The sequence below is a fragment of the Cibotium barometz genome, chromosome 55 (assembly GCF_041138505.1).
Source record: "Cibotium barometz isolate CiBa-2024 chromosome 55, ASM4113850v1, whole genome shotgun sequence".
NCBI lineage: Eukaryota > Viridiplantae > Streptophyta > Polypodiopsida > Cyatheales > Cibotiaceae > Cibotium > Cibotium barometz.
Genome location: NC_141100.1, coordinates 3,634,352 through 3,653,881, shown reverse-complemented (window position 1 = coordinate 3,653,881; position 19,530 = coordinate 3,634,352). Strand labels below are relative to the sequence as shown.

The window sequence follows — 19,530 nt, the reverse complement described above, 5'->3', positions numbered from 1 at the left end:
ATCGTGTATCTTTTATTGTGTATTTCTTCTACTTTCTTGCAAACGTTTTCCACAATTTAGGGAGCCATTAGTTTTGGGAGGCCAATGTGGGAATTATAGCAAATTTCAGGGTCAAATGGTAATTTTGATGAGCAATATGGCCGAACTAGAAATGGTAGAAATACAAGAGTCAATACAAGAATTTTAATTTGGTAATTTGATAAGTTCAAAATGGGAATTTTAAAAATACTAGGGTCAAATTGAGAATTTTGGCAAATTTAGGGTCAAATTGATAATTTTCTCTTTAAAAAATATTTGGAAATAAAACTTTGGGATATCCATCAAGAACTTTGAAAAAAAAAACTTCAAGAAAAATGAATGCGATCCACATCAAACAAAGGAATCTTAGCAAGAAAGTCAGAAAGCTCACGTGTACTTTCAGCTAGTCAAACTCCTACATAATTATAGCATACATCACAGTTATCCTATATATGCCCCGGAACGAGCATAACCAAGTTTTCATGGTCCTTAAATCGTATATCATGGGTACATAGGAAATTAGACCACATAGGAAATTAGACTTGTATTTCATGGGTACACAAGAAACTAAAACGCGTGGGCCAAGGACCGAACTATGTAGGGAATAGGGATAAGCAAGGCCTTACCTAGCTATGTAGGCATGGGTTTCCAAGCCGAGATAGCCTCTGTTGTCCGGCCCTTCCAACCCAACAACATCCATCGATTGGAATCATCCAGGTCGATATTGAAATCCTTGTGATAATGGTTCTTCACATGGAACTTGGATCTGGACATGACGGTGGGGATGATGGGCAACTGCTCGAAGCCAGCTCTCTGGATGCGAGCCTGCCACTGCTTGTAGGTCTCGGGCCTCTCCACCCTCTGCACACCCTCGCAAGCCACGACGTTGAGAATGAGGCGGTACAGCCAGTCCCTCTCCACAATCGTCCTCTCGGGGCTGTCGTCCCACGTTGCGTCCAGCATGTCGAACGTGCTGGAGAAAGAGTAAAGGGCCTCTCGGAAGCGAGATACGAAGAAAGGCGTGTTGTATCCTGCACTCAACACGGCGGTAACGAGAAGGTCGGGATTGAGACTGCGCATCCTGCTAAGCAGCTTCTGGCGGGGGCTAGAAGCGACCACACTCTCGTCTAGGAGATGGTGGAGCCTGTTGATGCAGTTCACCACCAGCACCTCGCCTTGCCGGGGGTGGAGCGAGGGCAGCTCCGCCTCCTCCCACTTGCCCGTAGCTATGGCGTGGTATTGGAAGGGTACCTTGTAGGTCCTGGCGTACTCCGCCAAGCGCTGGCCGATGTCCTGCACTCTCTGGGCCGGATTGAGGCCGGGCTGAGGGATTTCAATGCCCGTGATGACCAGCAAAGGGGGTCCCCCTTTGCGGTCTGCCAGCGCATTGATCAAGTAGGGCCATTGCAGGCCGTAGAAAATACCGTAGTCCACAATGTGGAGGCGGGATGCCCCCTCTGCAGCCTTGAGGATGCTCTGGTTGGCGAAGTAGTGCGAGATCATGACGTAAGGGCACACCCCGTATGCCAGATTGAAGGCCTTGAGCAGTTTGGCCACCGATGGCATGTTGTTGGATGCGGCCGTGTACAGGCGGCCGCCCATGCCGCTCATGCGGGCCACCAACGCCTCGCTGAAGTAGTGAACCACGCGATGCAGCCCGCTTGCATTCGGAGAAGCGCCGTGCTGGCGGAGCTCTTGCAGAACATCTTTGGCCTTCCTTGCGTCTCCCGCCGCAACAGCCTGAGCGACGCTCATGAGCAGATCTTTCGAATCCACCAGCCCCAGCGCTCCATTCCCTGCATGGGTATTGCTTTTCCCTTTGTCTTTGTAGCTTTTCACTGCTGGAGACTTTTTCTTGCTTGAATTCGAGCCACCATTTATGCTACCCTTAATGTCTTTTGCTGAGCTTCTGGCCGACATTTCTCCAACATAGAGATTTGCATAATCTTCTTCTACGTGCAAATCTTTGTTTTTCACAAAAGAGAGATCACCGTCCACAGAGCTAACAAGAGATCGGTCATATGCAATAGGCTGAACACGGCCCTCGCCCTGTTGCTGCCCTCTCCTGGTACTATGAGAAGTACGGCCAGCGGCAGCAGTATCTTCTTCCAAAGCAAAGCTTGTATTGTACGGCTGCACCCAATTGGACACCCTCAAATTATCCAATCCCGTCACTGGGATACCCTTCATCTGTAAGAGGTGCTGCTGTAGCCCTTCTGTCTTGGCAGTATCTAAGTAGGAGAGATTTGCTTCCGCTTTGATCTCCTGCCGGAAGCTACTGTGTACATGTGAGCTCGTACTGCTGGCTGGAAGGGGCGTGGAAGGGTTTGAGTTCAGAACCTGATCTATCCAACTGTACTCATCATCCCCTGCCAGAAGCTCGTTGTGGTTGTAAGCATGGCGCGGCTGGGAGGAATAGCTGGCTCTGAGATCCTCACTAGAATCCACACATAAGTCGGGCGAGTGCTCACCCATGATTTCGTAGAAGCCGTTCACAATGGCCTGGTAGGTAATACAGTCCTGCTGCATATACATGCGGTCCTCCAACCCCTCGTCCATGAGCATTTCATTGATGTATTCAAGGACAGGCCGGTCCATGAGCACATCCTCTTCAAAAGCGGCGATGCTGGAATCGCCCATGTCATCCTCCACACTGCTCTTGTTCAGGACAGGCGCTGTGTCTAGTGGTGGAGGAAGGGAAGGTTGGAGGGTAAAAACAGCGAACTGAGATGAGGACGTGCTCATCTCACTGCTGATCATGGATTCTTCATCCCCAAGGAACTTCAGTTCAAACCTTAAAAGTTGAACCTTCAGGAATTCTCTATTAGAATGATTTTTGATGGACTTGGTCACCCTTCAAGATTCAAGATGACAGCTTTAGTAGAAACACGTGCGTGGCGTGCAGTCACCTTTCAAGATGATGGTTTTAGTAGAAACAAGTAGGTGACAAGTCCTTTGTTGTGTATAAAGTTTTTTTTTAATGCATATGTCCAAGTCTAGTTGAAGAACTAGAACTTTTAGGATTACCCAAAGTCTAGAATTGCTTGCTTTTCGGATCCATATCAATTTTCTTATATTGGTATAGTTTTAATATATATTTTTATTTAATATCCTTACTTATTATATGTTTACATACTGTTATTATATATATTTATATTTTATACTTACATATTATACATCTTTATAGTTTTGTATTATATTATTTATTTAAATTTTCTTCTCTTAATATACCCTTAAACTCTTCTCTCTGTCCCCTTCCCCAGTATGTGGCCTCTCTCTCTCTCTCTCTCTCTCTCTCTCTCTCTCTCAACACCTCCCCTTCCCCATCACATCCCCTTTACTCTTTCCCCTAGCCCAACACTTGGCCTCCTTCCAAACACCACGTGTCCCCTCCCCTCCCAAAAACTTGTGCGTAATAGATAGTATAGATATAGATAGATATATTATACATACACACACACAAACACACATATATGTATATGTGTATATATGTATGTATGTATATATGTATATATATGTGTGTATGCGTACGTGCGTGTATGTGTATGTGTGTATACGTATATCTATATATAAACATATACATATATATGTATAAATGTAAATAAAAACATACACACATATATATATCTTTTATAAACACACACACATGTATGTACATATACATATATAACTTTTATTTATACACGTGCACACAGACACACATGTATACACAAATACATACATACATATATATATATATATAATTTATATTTTATTAAAATCTACTTTTATTCTCTCTCTATCTCTCTCCCTCTTTCTCTATCTTTACACCTATCTCTCTCATTCTCTCCCTTCCTAGGCCTATCCCCATCTCACTTCCTCTTTGTGTCACTCTTTCTCAAACACACATATATACATGCACATGCATGCACTCTCTCTCTCTCTCTCTCTCACACACACATACACATGTACACACCCAAACATGCACTAATATAAATGCACACTCTCTTCCCCCACACATACTACCTCTTCTCACACACACTCTCTCACACATAGAAACTCTCTCTCTCTTATACACATGCATGCACACGCATGCATACACACTCTCTGTCTCACACATACACATATATAAATAAATTTATACATATAAATATAATTTTAATTAATTAAGTTTCAGATGTTATCCCTCTCTCTCTCTCTCTCTCTCTCTCTCTCTCTCTCACACACACACACACACACACTCTCTCTCTCTCTCTCTCTCTCTCTCTCACACACACACACACATGTACACACCCGCACATGCACTAATGCAAACACACTCTTCTCCCACCATACACACTCTCACACACATAGACTTCTCCATACACACGGCCCTCGCCCTGTTGCTGCCCTCTCCTGGTACTATGAGAAGTACGGCCAGCGGCAGCAGTATCTTCTTCCAAAGCAAAGCTTGTATTGTACGGCTGCACCCAATTGGACACCCTCAAATTATCCAATCCCTCATTCAAGCTTACTTGGATGCCCTTCATCTGTAAGAGGTGCTGCTGCAGCCCTTCTGTCTTCGCAGTATCTAAGTAGGAGGGATCTGCTTCTGTTTTGATGTCCTGCCGGAAGCTCCTCTGTACATGTGAGCTGGTACTGCTGGCTGGAAGGGGTGTGGAAGGGTTTGAATTCAGAACCTGATCTATCCAACTATACTCATCATCTCCTGCCAGAAGCTCGTTGTGGTTGTAAGCATGGCGCGGCTGGGAGGAATAGCTGGCTCCGAGATCCTCACTAGAATCCACAGATAAGTCGGGTGCGTGCTCACCCATGATTTCGTAGAAGCCGTTCACAATGCCCTGGTAGGTAATACAGTCCTGCTGCATACACATGCGGTCCTCCAACCCCTCGTCCATGAGCATCTCATTGATGTAGTCAAGGACAGGCCGGTCCATGAGCACATCTTCTTCAAAAGGGGCGATGCTGGAATCGCCCACGTCATCCTCCATACTGCTCTTGTGCAGGACAGGCGCTGTTGTGTCTACTGGTGGAGGAGGCCCATCTGTGCTGGCTAAGAAAGGCATAGTATAGGAGGCGAGCTCTGCTTCCTGGTGTAGCTGGGCTTTTGAACGAAGACGAGCTAGTAAATTGATCTGCAACTAGACTCTGAGGAGGATGTTTGTCTGTGGAGCTGATTGACTGGACCGAACTGAGATGAGGACGTGCTGCTCACTAATGATCAAAGTTCAAACCTTGAAACGGAATTCTCTGGCACGGCATTATCGCCCAGCGATGCATTGATGTGCATTATAAATTTATTTATAAATAAAAAATATTCATGCTACGGTCTTTTTTAAAATTCGTTTATTCAACTAAATAAGATTCATCTTTCTCCGTAGATTTTTTTATGCAACTTGTTGGAGTAGAAGGTACGATTTCAGGTAGAAAACCTTGCCCAGGGAGATGTTCGTGAATTAATGCCTTTTTTTATTTGGCATTAATTAATTAACAAAGCGTGCCAGATTTTCGTTTTCTCATTTCAAAGGTTTCTAGCAATGATGTTCATTCTTTAGGTGGGTTAATCAAAATTTTTCCTATAATATAGTAATAAATATTTTTTAATTCTCCTCCTTTGGCATGTTTGACAAATGCTTGCTTCTCTCTCTCTCTCTCTCTCTCTCTCTCTCACGGTGTGTGTGTGTGTAATAAAAAGAGGACCCTCGCACTACCTTTCTGCCACCCACAAGTGGGGCAGATTGGCTAGTGCGAGGGCCCTTATAAAGGCCATGACCCACTCGAGTTCAAGTCCTACCATTGGTCGTATATGCCCGCGTGTTGCATTCTATCGACGTTAATACCTCTCTCTCTCTCTCTCTCTCTCTCTCTCTCACACACACACACACACACACACACACACACACACACATCAGTACCAAGCACCTCTCTCTCTCTCTCCCTCTCTCTTTACTTTTCCATCAAGCGACACAATCGTTTGATGCTGCCTAGTTTTGTGTCTGCTAGCATGCTAGTGTTGTGGTGCTAGCACACTCAACAGGAGGATGTAAACGTGGGGGGGAGGATGCATGAGAGCATTGAGTAGTGGTGGTGGGGAGGTGATAGGGTTGGCCTTGCTAGCTCGTAGATGCATTAGAGGGCATGAGGAAGAAAAACCATCGCCCATGCTTGAGCAAGGAAAGAGGGGGGTGTCGAGGAGATGGTTGTGTATCCCTTAGATAAGTTTAGGGCATTAATTAATTTATACCCCTAATAGAAAGAGTGAATACACATAAATAAAATAAGATAAAGCAAAGGAAAAAAGTGACATAAGGACAACCACCAACAATGTGTGAGCACACTATTGGAAAATCATTTGCTCAACACTCCACCCTCGTGTTGTTACTGTGGCCCCTTATATGAGGAGTAGTCATTGTGTTGTTGTGAGAACCTGGGCACCCAGGAGTTCCCAATTTAGACACTAGATGGAGGTTAAATGTGGCCATATGGTTGTCTGCCAAGTAGGATGCATGCTTGTGCTGTGACCACATTAGTGACTATTGGTGGATAACAAAGTGAGGACACACTATTCTCGGGTTGTGGGACTTGTTTGATGGTCCAAATGGTGTTTGATGGCCATTTTAGTCCAATATGATCCCAATCGGATGATATGCCAGTCAGTTGGTCATTTTGGACCAAGTCGTGGGCTCTGGCCGACATGGTCAACCTATGTCTACACTGACCTTGGGTACTTTATATAGACTAGTTTCATAGCCTTAGTTTATCATCGACTTCATTGTGTTCCTACACTCTTGTAAGCAAGACATCCTCTCCATCCAGAGTCTGTCAAGATCACCATCAAAGCTCCTTACTCAGAGCACATGGGTGGACAGATAACTGTCAACTTTTGTAATCAAAGTTTGCAAGCAATAATATTGAATAGTCTCCACTTCTTTATGTAATTCAGTGCTTTGTATTGCATTGATCATGCTTCCGTTTTATTATGTATTCTTACATGGTATCAGAGCATAGGCTCTAAGCAAAAAGCTTGTTTTGGTAATTTGTTAATTAAAGGTAGATTTGGAGAGATGGCCCAATCCATAAATAACGTAACTGCTTGTATTCGCCCTCCACCATTTAGTGATGAAAAGTTCAATGGGATAAATTACACTCAATCGAAGCAATGAGAACCCTCCTTAATGGAGAACCCAATGTATGTTGAGATATCGAGCTCATCTAGTGAGGCGGTGGACACTGATGACCCGCCTGGGGGATAGGCCCCACACTTACACCACTGGCATGGTTGGTGAGATCTTGGGTGATATGCGGCCAGTAGGATGACAGGCTGTGTGAAAGCCATTCTAGAGACTGGCATAGTTATAGCGCCAGCTCATTTAGTTGGGTTCACACTATAGAGAACCCTAGTATGTATTTGGTTGAGTACCTTTTCATATAGATGTACTCTTATCTTTGTATATGGTGTGTTGAGTGTTGAGTGAAGAAGAAGAAGATTTTTAGCCTCTCACCTTGTGTGTTCTCTATTAGGGTTTTGTGTGTGTGTGTGCGCTTGCAAGAGCTTAAGCTCTTTTCTCCCCTGCATCTTTTCATTGTATCAGAGCGTGGTTCATGCTAAGGGCTGAGCTGCAAGCAAGAGAACCACAGGAAGCGGTACGAGGGTAAGAGCTTCAACTACTCTTCCCTATTTGCGTTGGCGACTACACCCTTGTCGGGAGCTCTACAGGAGGCACCGGCAAACGATCTCTGATTGAGGAGCTTTCTTCACGGGAGTAAAGCTATAGGGCAACTATACCGTCCTATCGGACAAGGTTTTTCGGGCCGAAAACGCATTTCGGGTGCGTCAGGACCTCCATTTTTTAGAAAGCAGACGATTTCGAGCACTGCGCGGGTAAGTCATCGATTCTCTATAGAACTCTGTTTTAAGAACTGCAGGAAGACAGATTGGCTGTGCAGACACTGTGTGTGCTACAAGGAGGTCAACAGTTGCCATTGGGTGTATGTATGCACATTGATGTCACTAGTTGTGACATTTGAACTGCAGGAAGACAAATTGGTTGTGCAGACACTGTGTGTGCTGCAAGGAGGTCAACAGTTGCCATTGGGTGTATGTATGCACATTGATGTCACTGGTTTGTGACATTTGAGTGTACTACAGTACTGCTGTGCAGAAAATACAACAGTTTGTGTAGGAAAAACCAGAGTGCTGTTTCTGATAAATTTGTGTGTCTGGCAAGATATCAAATGATGGCATCAACCAGATTGTGGCTGAGAAGCTTGATAAGAACAACTTCCATGCTTGGAGGTTCAGGTTGATGAATTTCCTGATGGGAAAGGGTTATTGGGATTACGTAGAAGGTGAGCACAAAGAGGCACTGGAGATCAATCCGACTACTGCAGATGTGAAAGAGTTCAAGGATTGGAACCAAGGAGCCAGAAAAGTTATGTATTGGCTCTTCATCAGTATACAGAACACCATGATTGGGCACATTCAAGATGCCAAGTCCCCCAAGGAGGCGTGGGACACCTTGGTAAAACTCTATGAAACAAATACCAAGGCATGAAAGATACAGTAGAAGAATGAACTTCATACTGTGGAGAAATAATTCTAAATGAGAACTGGATTATCCTAATAAATTGGAAAAAGAGGAATCTTGAAATTAGATCAATCTAGTGGGATAATCATAGTTATGTTTAATTTTGGTTAAAATTATGATTTAAATTCATAGTTTGATTTTAAGCATAAAAGAGGAACTACTATCATATTTTGATTACAAGCTTTTATTCTTTTAGAAAAAAATTGAGAATTATCAGTACTAGTCGCCACGAAGCTATGGTAAAATTTTTAAAAAATAATACATATCTTATTTTTATGCATAATGCTAAAAGAGGACTTCCTACCATATTCTAGGATTGGACATCCTATGCAAAAAGAATGATTTTCATCATATTCATGAGAAATAATTTTTTGTAATTATGCTTAATTAATTGATCATGGTAAAAGAGGAAATTTTGGTAAATTTATTTTTATACAAAAAGAGGAATTTCCATGATAGTTGAGATCCAAGTAATTAAATGGTAAAAGAGGAATTTTTGGCATAATTCAAATTGAGTATTTATCAAAAGCGAAATTTTGAGCATTATTAATTTTATTGGGAAATATGGGTAGAATTGATTTTTGTAAATCCCATGAATCTTTTACTTGAAAAGAAGAATATTGAATATATTTTACTTGAGAAATTTGAGAAAGAACATGAAAATATCCATCGAGAAAACTTGGATAATTCTTATTTAGAAAAGAAATCTGGAATCCCTGGGAGGATCGAGGATCTAATGAGTAAACGAAAGTTTAGTATTAATTCTCATTAATGAAGCTTAAGGAATGAAAATACAATACTTAAATGCTCTTTCTGAATTTTTACTATTCATTTCTAATAAGGTTTATTTTCCCTTTTTAAACCTTCAACATTACTCTGATACGTAGATTCAATGGGATCGCGAAAAAGTACCTTTAACTAGGCCACGTAATTGGCAGAAACTTAAAAAAATCCTATCTGTATCGAAAGTAGAAAACGATACTAAAAGTGGATGTGATAAGATGTGATGTGGATCTGAATGAATGTAAATGAATGTGGATCTGAATGTGATAAGATGTGATGTGGATCTGAAATAATGTAAATGAATGTGATGGGATGCAAATGGATGTGGAGTGAATGTGATGGGATGAATGTAAATGAATGTGATGGGGTGCAAATGGATGTGGATGTGAATGTGATAAGAGGAGATGTGAATGTGATGTGATGTGATGTGATGAGATGTGAGTGGATGTGATGAGATGTGGATGAGATGTGATGTGATGTAAATGGATGTGGATGTGAGGAGATGTGATGAGATGTGAGTGGATGTGATGAGATGTGGATGAGATGTGATGTGATGTAAATGAATGTGAATGTGAGGAGATGTGGATGAGAGGAGATGTGGATGAGATGTGATGTGATGTAAATGGATGTGGATGTGAATGTGATGATATGTGAAAGGATGTGATGTGATGAAAATGGATGAGAATGAGATATAATGTGATAAATGTGCATGTGAATGAATGAATGGATGTGGATGAATGTGATGTGAATGAATGTGAGATGTGAATGGGTGTGATGAATGTGAATGGATGCGATGGAGATGTGAATGGGTGTGATGAATGTGAATGGATGTGATGAGATGTGAGTGGATGTGGTGAGATGTGAATGTGATGTGATGTGGATCTGGTTAGATATGAATGGATGAGATATGATGTGGATAGATGAGATGTGGACTTGGGTAGATGTGAATGGATGTGAAGTGATGTAAATAGATGTGAACGTGATGTGATGATATGTGGATGTGATGTGGATCTGAATGAATGTAGATGGATGTGATGTGATATGAATATATCATATGTGATGTGGATATGTTGTGATGTGATGAGGATAGATATGGATAGATGTGATGAGATGTAATATGATGTGATTGGATGAGAATGGATGAAGACGATGGAAATACACATGATTGGATGTGGAATAAGCAATATGAATTGATGTAGAAGAATGTGGAATAATGAGAAATGATGTGGAACAATGTGGAAAGATGAGAGTTTGTTAGAAATTGTATTTATGAAACTTGTTTTTAAATTACTTTTTTATGTCAAGAATGCTAGGAAAGCATTTTGACCATCTTGTGAATAAGGTCGTGGAGACCTAAGTGATAAAGTTGCAACAGCTGACGGAGAGTCAACGGAGGACGTCTCACGTAGCAAGGTCGGCCGAGGTCTTGACCAGCCTCGGTTTGATTTAAATGGTGAGCTTCCGAAACGGTGGATGAGGGACCAAGGAAGTGGCCTATGAGTGAAGCGCTAGTTGACCTGCGAAGGATCCTAGAGGGTGATGATGACCATACAGTGCTCGAGCTCTGGGTTGCCAAAGATACCCACGCATGCATTGGAGAAGAAAATGGAATAAGGAGTTAGAGTAATTTTTTGAACTCGAGTATGGATCTGGTTGATTGGCCTTGCTAGTTCTCAAAACAGATGAGTCCATGACTCTTTTATATGGATATGTTGGTTGATCTTGCTGATCTTCAATGGAGAGTCCATCTGGATTTTTCTTATGTGATTATATTTCCGGGTGCTATGAGCTAGAAACTATGGAAAAGGCCCCTGAGTGAACAGGTGGTGAGCGTTCTGGTTGCCAATGATGCCATAGGTACACCGATGAAGGAATGATTGGAAATTAGAATTCAAGCTAGATATTTTGGAGGATTATGATCAGTGATACTATGATTTCATTAGAAGATTGTTTTAAAAATAGCTGAATCTTTGAAACAAGCAATTCCATATTAGGTGTGTAAGTGGTGTGACTATCTTGAAGTTTGCTTGAAGTGCCGCCTAGGGGGCCTGGGAACTCTTTTCCGCGCTAGTACCCAGGGCAAACCATAACCAAATTTCTAAATGGATCCTATCACTACACTGGTTGGCTAACCCATGGGATTGGATGGGGTTAGGCTGGACTGATGGATCCCTAAAATGAGACTCAATTCGGTTAAGTTACGATAGTTGAAGTAAATCCCGGATAACCCTTGTTCTATGGAAAAGAATCAACGGTTGTGTCTCTTGATGAAGGAAAAAAGTGTTGGTCTATATGATCTAAGTGGAAGTCTCTTCCCTTGATCTGACCATGTGACTTACAAGTTTCGGTCGGATTAGTTTGTTAGTTAAGGCTCTTGACTACGAAAGAATAAATTTTCTTGGAGGAATCGCCTGTGCTTTTTGGGAGAAGGAAGTTTTTCTGGGTTTGATTTTGGAAGAACCAAGGGATTAGTCTCTTGTCCAGATATCCGTGGGTGAGGCCCCGAGTGAGAGGCTCTTCCCTGTGCAAGAAGTGCTACTTTCGCTGCTAGTACCCCCGAATTTGTTGCACGGAGGGGGCAGAGATCTTTCAAGGTATTAGAGCGAATCGGCTAAAGAGGATTAACCGAGAAGCGAGAAATGTCAAAACTATATGAAGTACCAGTGTAAAAGATTGTCATTGTGTGATGAAATTCATACGAATTGATATTTAGAATGAAGATTCATAAATTGGAAATTAGGTCTTTAGATGGAAGTACCACAATTGTATGGAATCCCTAACTTGCTTGAGGCCTAGATATGATGGTATTTACCTTATAGCTCCAAAGACTGTGAGACTACCCGTATATACCATGGGTATATCTACAGCTCTTTACTGACAATATATATGAGTAAATCTAAGACCTTGAAGTTATAAGCAAAAATGCTATCCAGAGGATGAATTCGAATGCTAGTTGATATGATTTTAGAATTCTGGTTGAAAGAAGATAAGTTGAACAAAGCCATAATGGGGATGAATGGGACAAATCCCAGTGATGATGTTAGTAACTGGAAGATGATTATGACTTCAGCAAATCACTATGAGATTAGTGGATTGTGTTGACAAATTGGTGCTGTTTGACCTTTGACCTAGTGGATCTAATTAAGGGATGACAAATTAAAAACCTGCATAACTGAAATTCCCGTGGAGGAATGTTTTGATGAAATTTTCGGTCTGATGGACCATTATTGTATTAAGAATATAAATGAATTATTCTCTCGTAATGAGTTTTGTATGTTCTTTTTGTAGAAGGGATCTTTGTCCCAGGGTTCTGTGAGGGGCTGACCAAACTATAAAGAATCCCAGAATCGGTTAGATCTAAAGTTGGATTTGAATTATAAATAAAGTGGTCTTTTGACTTGAGCGTCTTGGTGGTTAATTTGGGAAAAAGAGACTTAACAAGAATTTTTGTATTGATAGGATCACGGATCGAGGTCATCGTGGTAGGAATGTTAACCCCCAGCTCGATGAGGAAGAGCTCGACCCAGATGTTTGTAAAACTCTTCATAGATCACAGCCTGGACCTTTCAAGGGTGAAGGAGAAAACTTGGGTGAGGCTGTGGAGAAGTAGATCGAAGCAATGGAAGAATACTTCGATGTCACCGGGTACAATGAGAATAGTAAAATGGCTCTTGCAAGGCTGAAGATAGTAGAAACAGCTAGAGTGGCATGGAGAAACCACTGCGAGACAAACCGTCTAGATCGAAACACCCAGACATGGAATGATCTCAAGATTTACCTAAGGAAGAGATTCTGTCCTCCCGGATTTTTGAAAACCAAGATGAACGAATTCTTAGAGTTAATCCAGGCGAAGAATATCATCAGGCGTTTGCTCTCCTCCTCTACTCGCCACCGCTGGATGAAGAACAACTGATGGCCAGTGTGAGATCCCACTGCCCCCTCCGCACATGGGATTCTTGGTAGCTGGCAGAGCGGAAGCAGTTCCCTCATGCGCGAGGGGGTTTCTCACTCAGGGCCTCGCCCTCGAATGTCTGGGCACGAGACTAAGCTGGTGGTCATTCTGAAAAACCAAAACCGAGAAAATTTTCCATGCTCGAAAAACGGGGACGATTCCATCATTTTGAATTTCTTAATGAATTTTTCTAACGAGGTCAAGATACTGAACTAACCTTCATTTGAATAAACCAGATAGAAGGGAAACTATGATAGACTTAACTTGAAGGGATCAACGCTTTTTTCCTAATTGAATCAGGCACAGCCGTTGATCTATTCATTAGAGAAGTCTTCGGGCTTTTATTTAACTACTCGAGTTCTAAACATATTCCTATTAATCAATTTTATTATTAAAACTCTGCTGATTCCAGCCTATGGGTTAGCCACTGCCCAACCACTGGAATTGGTAGAACTAGACAAGTACTCACCCACCCATAATTGAATGCCTTTCTTAACTTTTGCTTTAGAATATAGATATGCACACACTCCTCTTTAAACTTTAACTTATAAAACAATCCAATGATAAACAATTATTGGTTACAGATGTCATAGCTCAAAATTTCCATCTAATCCTTGTTTCTCATGAAAAATAGTATCACTCTGGACTCTCCATTGAGACCAACTGGTCAGCAAAATGAGATCCAGTAATAACAGATTACAATAAACATTGGTCCATCATATAGTATATATCTTCCACGACATACGCACGGGTGTCCTAAGCACCACGAGACCGTGCATAGCCTGGTCATTACCCTCCAAGATCCTCCTTAGGTGTCCTGGCACTTCACTTAGGGACCGCTTTGTCGGCCCTCGCCCATCATACCGAAAGCACACCATTTTTCACCATACCAAGGCTAGTCAAGACCTGGGCAGGTTTTTGCCACGTGACTCGTGGAAATATCCGCTAACTCATGCAAGCAAGAGAAAGCTTTAGAACTTAGATACAATTCAAACCAAGAAAAGGAGTGCCAAGAAAGAGAGGTAGCTCGCACTCCTGGTTTGGAAAACCCAAAAAGAGAGGAGTAACCAAACCAATAAGAACAACCACAACCAGGTTTGGAAAACTTGGGAAGCGAGGAGCAACCAAACCAACAAGAACAACCACAAGTAAACCCCCAGAAAGGTTCACGGAAGCCATGGCATCACTAGCCAAAAATTTCCTGGTGTTTTCAGGCAATAAAGGGGAAGATGTAGACGTGCATGTGAGGGGATTGGAGCAATACTGGAAAGTGGCTAGACCTTGGGATCTAGAAGAAGCAGAGCTAAGTGAAATTCGCAGCAGAGATGCCTTCATGAATACCTTCAAGGACAAAGCAACAGAGTGGGTGTCAAGATATCATGACAATCACTTCTAGACCTATGAAGAAGCTATGATTGCCTTTCTTGGAAGATTCTGCAAAGATCAAATCTGCAACTCAACTCTGTGATCAAATGAGAGAGCTTCGTCAAGAAGACATGGGTGTGGAAGCTTATGCAACGAAGCTATTGAGCTTGAGGCAGAGAGTGGCAGTGCAGACTCGACCCTCCATGCAAATTATTGCTGAGAGTGGTTTGTCTAAGGGCTTAAGACGGACATTTATGTGAAACGGTCAGCACAAAGCAAGCTTGATGATTGAATTGAAGCATAATGCTATCTTCTTATCAATCATAAAATTAACATCTGAAAACTAAGAAGGTCATCAAAGAAAAATAATCAGAAGAAGAGTAACAAGTGCAACACAAAGACTTGGTATTTCAGATATGCAAAATCTATGGGTTTCTCAGATTTTATTTTATGTAACTTACATTTGTATGGGGATGGGGGGTTCTAGTTTCTGATTTATTTGCACTCTTATCCTTGTAAGGGTTAGACACTACCCTTGAGCACTTTACCAATGGTTGCTAATGGTAATAATTCAAACTATTCTTATGGAAAAATTCAAAGGCCATTCTTTTCATACATGGCAAGTGAAGATGAAATTTACTCTCATCAAGGAAAGTGTTTGGGGTATAGTCAATGGATGAATACCAAATCCTACAACAAGAGAAGGTGAACTTTCATGGAGCACCAAAGATGAAAAAGCTTTGGCCATGATTTCTTTGGGCCGTGATCACAACTACATTGATCATGTGAGAAGTTGTGGTACTTCTAAACAAGCATGGGATAATCTTAACAAAGCCTTTGGAGCACAAGGTCTAAGCAGCAAAATTAGCTTAAAAGTAGAGCTCTATGGGTTGGACACGAAGCTTCAAAACACTAATCTTTCCTCTCACATTAACAAAATGAAGCACATCATGGCTCAACTTGCCGCCATAGAGGAGGAAGACAAAGAGAGTGATGCCATTGCTATTGTATTAAAATCTTTACCTCTAGAATTTGAGAACATTTGCCTGAATGTGCATGGTAAATCCTACACTAGAAGGTGTGTAAAGTGCCTTAATGAGGAAGAAAAGAAGAATATTTCAAATAATCCCTTTGATCCAGGCACTAGACTTCAACAATAAAAGTGGTAAAAACACTAGTTGCACTCATTGTGGTAAACGTGGTCATGTAATGAAAGATTGCAAGTACAAAAATAAGCCCAAGCTAGGACACTTGGAAGATAGGTGCTTCATCAGGCAAAGCCAATGAAGCCAACATTGTCTCTGAAGGAGTTTTAGGGCTTGGCCACTTTGCTCTTATTTGTTTATTGGCCATGATTGACCCATAGGGGGGTGTTGGAAGATGTTTCACTCATGGCCATACGCACACTCATTATAGAAAATTTATTTAGTTAATTAGAAAGCTTGACTTTAGTCATGGGATATTGGTTGTATTTGGCACATTTGTTGTATTTGGGATACTTGATGTATTTGGTGTATTTGGGATATTTTGGGTAATCAAGCATTAGATGTAGATGGTTATTTTGATGGATGATTCAAAGGAATCTACTAGTAGCAAGCAGGTTCTCCAAGTAAGCTTATGGGAAAGATTCTATAGGCTATTTTGTAGCAAGAATAGTTTATCCACCAAATCAGGAGATGACATCATTGATTATAAAATCGTGCTTTAACTTTGGCTTATTTAAGAGGCTTCTCTCATCAATGGAAATTAGGTTACAAGATAGAAACTTGTACTCATAGAGTGGCTTGAAAGCCTCTTGTTTCATTTCTTGAAAATGACCCCTTTTACATGAGGAGGAGGGTACACCTCTTACAAATGTGCTCATGTGGGATAATATTCAAGTGTGATGCGAATGCATGCTCCTGATCTTGGTCTTCTACTCATACTTTTCTCTTAATGGCATCAAAAATCTCAACAAACTGATAAGAGCATGTTAAGCACAAATGGAGGTTGAACATCAATTAGTCCCCACTATTGGAGAGGATGGCAATGTAGGAACCAATTTCAGCTTACTCCAAGAGAAAACCAAGAAAGGAACGTTAACCCCATTTTTGATTAACTTAGCATCTCTCCATTACATACAAGAGATAGCACAATAAGTGTCATGAAAAAACATTCTAAACATTGTAATTATGAGAATAGCTGACTATGCCACAAAACTATGTAACTTGTAAGCTTCTAGTTCATCTTTCATTAAGTTTTGGGCACCCAAGTGTGAATAAGGGCCAGTTGTATAAACATAATTATTCTCATAATATAAGATGCAATCCCATTTGTGCCAATTGAGTCTAGTCTTATCTCCTCGCTCTCTTGTCTATGGTGTGTGGTGAGTGAGAGAGTCGAGAGGAGAGAGAGCTACATTCTTGGTGCATGTTCCTCTTATGCTTTTATTCTTGATTATGAGAGTAGAGAGGAGTGAGTGTCCTTGTATGGAGAAAGGAAACCTCATGGTGATATCTTGAGGAGGAGGCAATAGAGTGGTACTAGATACCACTAGCAAAGCTTGGATTCTACTGAGATACAAGCTTGGATACTAGTAAGTTCCCCATGACAAGTTAAGGTGAGCATTGTCCATTGCACTAGGAGAGGGATGGTGTAGGCTATAACATTTTTGGTGCCATTGTGTCAGGAAGCCAATGGTCTTTTCTACTCTATTTTCACTTCATGTCATCTTCTTACAAGTATCTTTTCTCATAATATGGCTTTTTGACGCTATGTGAATGGTAGAGAAGAGAATAAGATGTGGATAAGGTTATGAAGAAAGAGAATAAAAGAGGTGAAAAAGGATTGTTTTGCTTTTTTTAACATTCGAAGTTGTTATTTGCATTGTTTGAAAGTTAGAAGGTAATAAAACTAGCATTTACATCAACACTTGCATAGTGAGAACTCTGTAATCATATAACTGTGATTATGCAAGGAACATCTATTTGCTGCATTTTTAAAAATCTCGAGAAATTAAAAAAATATAGAGCTATTGATTCTATTGCTTGATGTCATTTGTATATTCAGGTTTTTTTCAAAAGGGAACAATCTGGAAAATTTGAACAGAAAAAATTTAAGATTTGCACCCCTCAATCATTGATTTACCTGTGGAGTCACACCATCATGATTCTGCAGTTTGCAAAGTAATGGTCATGTAATGTGATTTTCTGACAAACATATATGTTCCAAAATTTCAAGGATTGTGCATTAAAAGCACCTTTAGATTCCACACTATCCAAATGTGATCACAAATCATGGCCCATGAATACTAATCATGACCGTACTAGGTGACACATCACCAATCATGTCACTAAAGTCATGGCACATGACCAATCACCAATCACATCACTAAAATCATGGTGCATGGCTTCCACGTTTATGAATCACACTCATGATTCTTAATGACGTCGTGATTGCCACATCACCAATCATGGTGATAGAACTTGACCATTTGATAAGATAGACATTCGAAATAGTGACTAGGAGTATCACATAACTCATTTATTAATCCTTGGACTGATTGCCATGATTATATAGAGAATCATAGCCCGTGATTCTCAACCCTACAAAATCATGTCAACTAATATCTTCAAAATCAATAGGAGAAGTACTAAGGGATTTTTGACATTAGGAAAAGTTGTTAGTAGTTGAGAATAACCTACAATTTTGATGTGATTTCTGTCAGGTCACGCCCACGAATTCTAGTGACCATGATTTCAAATACATCTACTATAGAAACCTACAAATCCGATAATTCTAAGTGTGAAGAATTTAAAATTTTGGCCAGTATTTCATGTGTTTAAGGTTGGGAAGGCTTGTTGGTGATGATATTAACCCTGACAATGTCGTCACACCAACAAGGTTAGGAAGGCTTGGTAGTGACTACATCATCAGTTAAAACCATTTCGTGCACTTGAGGTTGGGAAGGTTTGTTGGTGATGACAACGCCTGATGATAGGGAATCTAACCAATGAGGATCCTCATGCTAGAGAAGCTTAGGGTCAGCTCTCATTGTCAGCACACACAAGGGAGTGTGTTTTCTTTGCATAGGTTAAATTCTTTTCAATAGTGAGGAATCCATGGAGAATACTCTTAATGAGGAAGTAGCGAGGGGGGACAAGTGCATTTCTTCTCCAATACTATCTAGAGGGTTCCTAGGCTTAGCTTGAGGAATCCTTGGATATGGAAATGAGCCTAAAAGGGAAGGTCTACATGTTGCCAAGGCACAACCTTTGAGCTCAAACTAAGAATTGAGCACTGAAAGACCTAGAAGTATAGGGAAAAAACTAAGGGTGGAGCCACGAAGGAGCAATCCTCAACCTGCAATATAGTGTACTCTCAGAGTATAAAGGGATACTACAATTTCTGAAAGAATGGGTGTAATATGCTTCCCCACTTCTAGAGAACTAGAGATTGAGGAAAGAATGAGAGTAGCATAAACCCAAATTATAAGGCTTAAACAAGATAAGACCAACTTAGATCTCCATTAGGGAGTTGAGAGACATGCTTTCATTACAACGCATAGATAAGATTCTTCTACTCTTAGGAGATTAAGGCTTAAACAAGATAAGACCAACTTAGATCTCCATTAGGGAGTTGAGAGACATGCTTTCATTACAACAACGCATAGATAAGATTCTTCTACTCTTAGGAGATTAAGGCATGAAGAAGTCTTGGTTACACAAGATAGAGATAGAGAGGTTGAATAGGAAAGGAGGAGGGTATGCCATCTCTAGAGCCTATTCTGGAGGATCCTCACAAGAGATGACCTAGACACTCTTGCAAAACCTCTCTCAAGGAATGAGGAATGGTAACGAGACAAGA

At 41.1% G+C, this 19,530-nt stretch overlaps 1 protein-coding gene across 1 annotated transcript; it reads right to left on the bottom strand.

The window, feature by feature from the left end:
- Window positions 1-396: 396 nt before the first annotated feature.
- Window positions 397-2,875, bottom strand: LOC147607261 (scarecrow-like protein 11). The gene has a single exon (XM_086790691.1). It carries the CDS (start codon window positions 2,776-2,778, stop codon window positions 649-651), a length of 2,130 nt encoding a protein of 709 aa, XP_086646817.1. The 5' UTR covers window positions 2,779-2,875; the 3' UTR covers window positions 397-648.
- Between the last annotated feature and the right edge of the window lie 16,655 nt (window positions 2,876-19,530).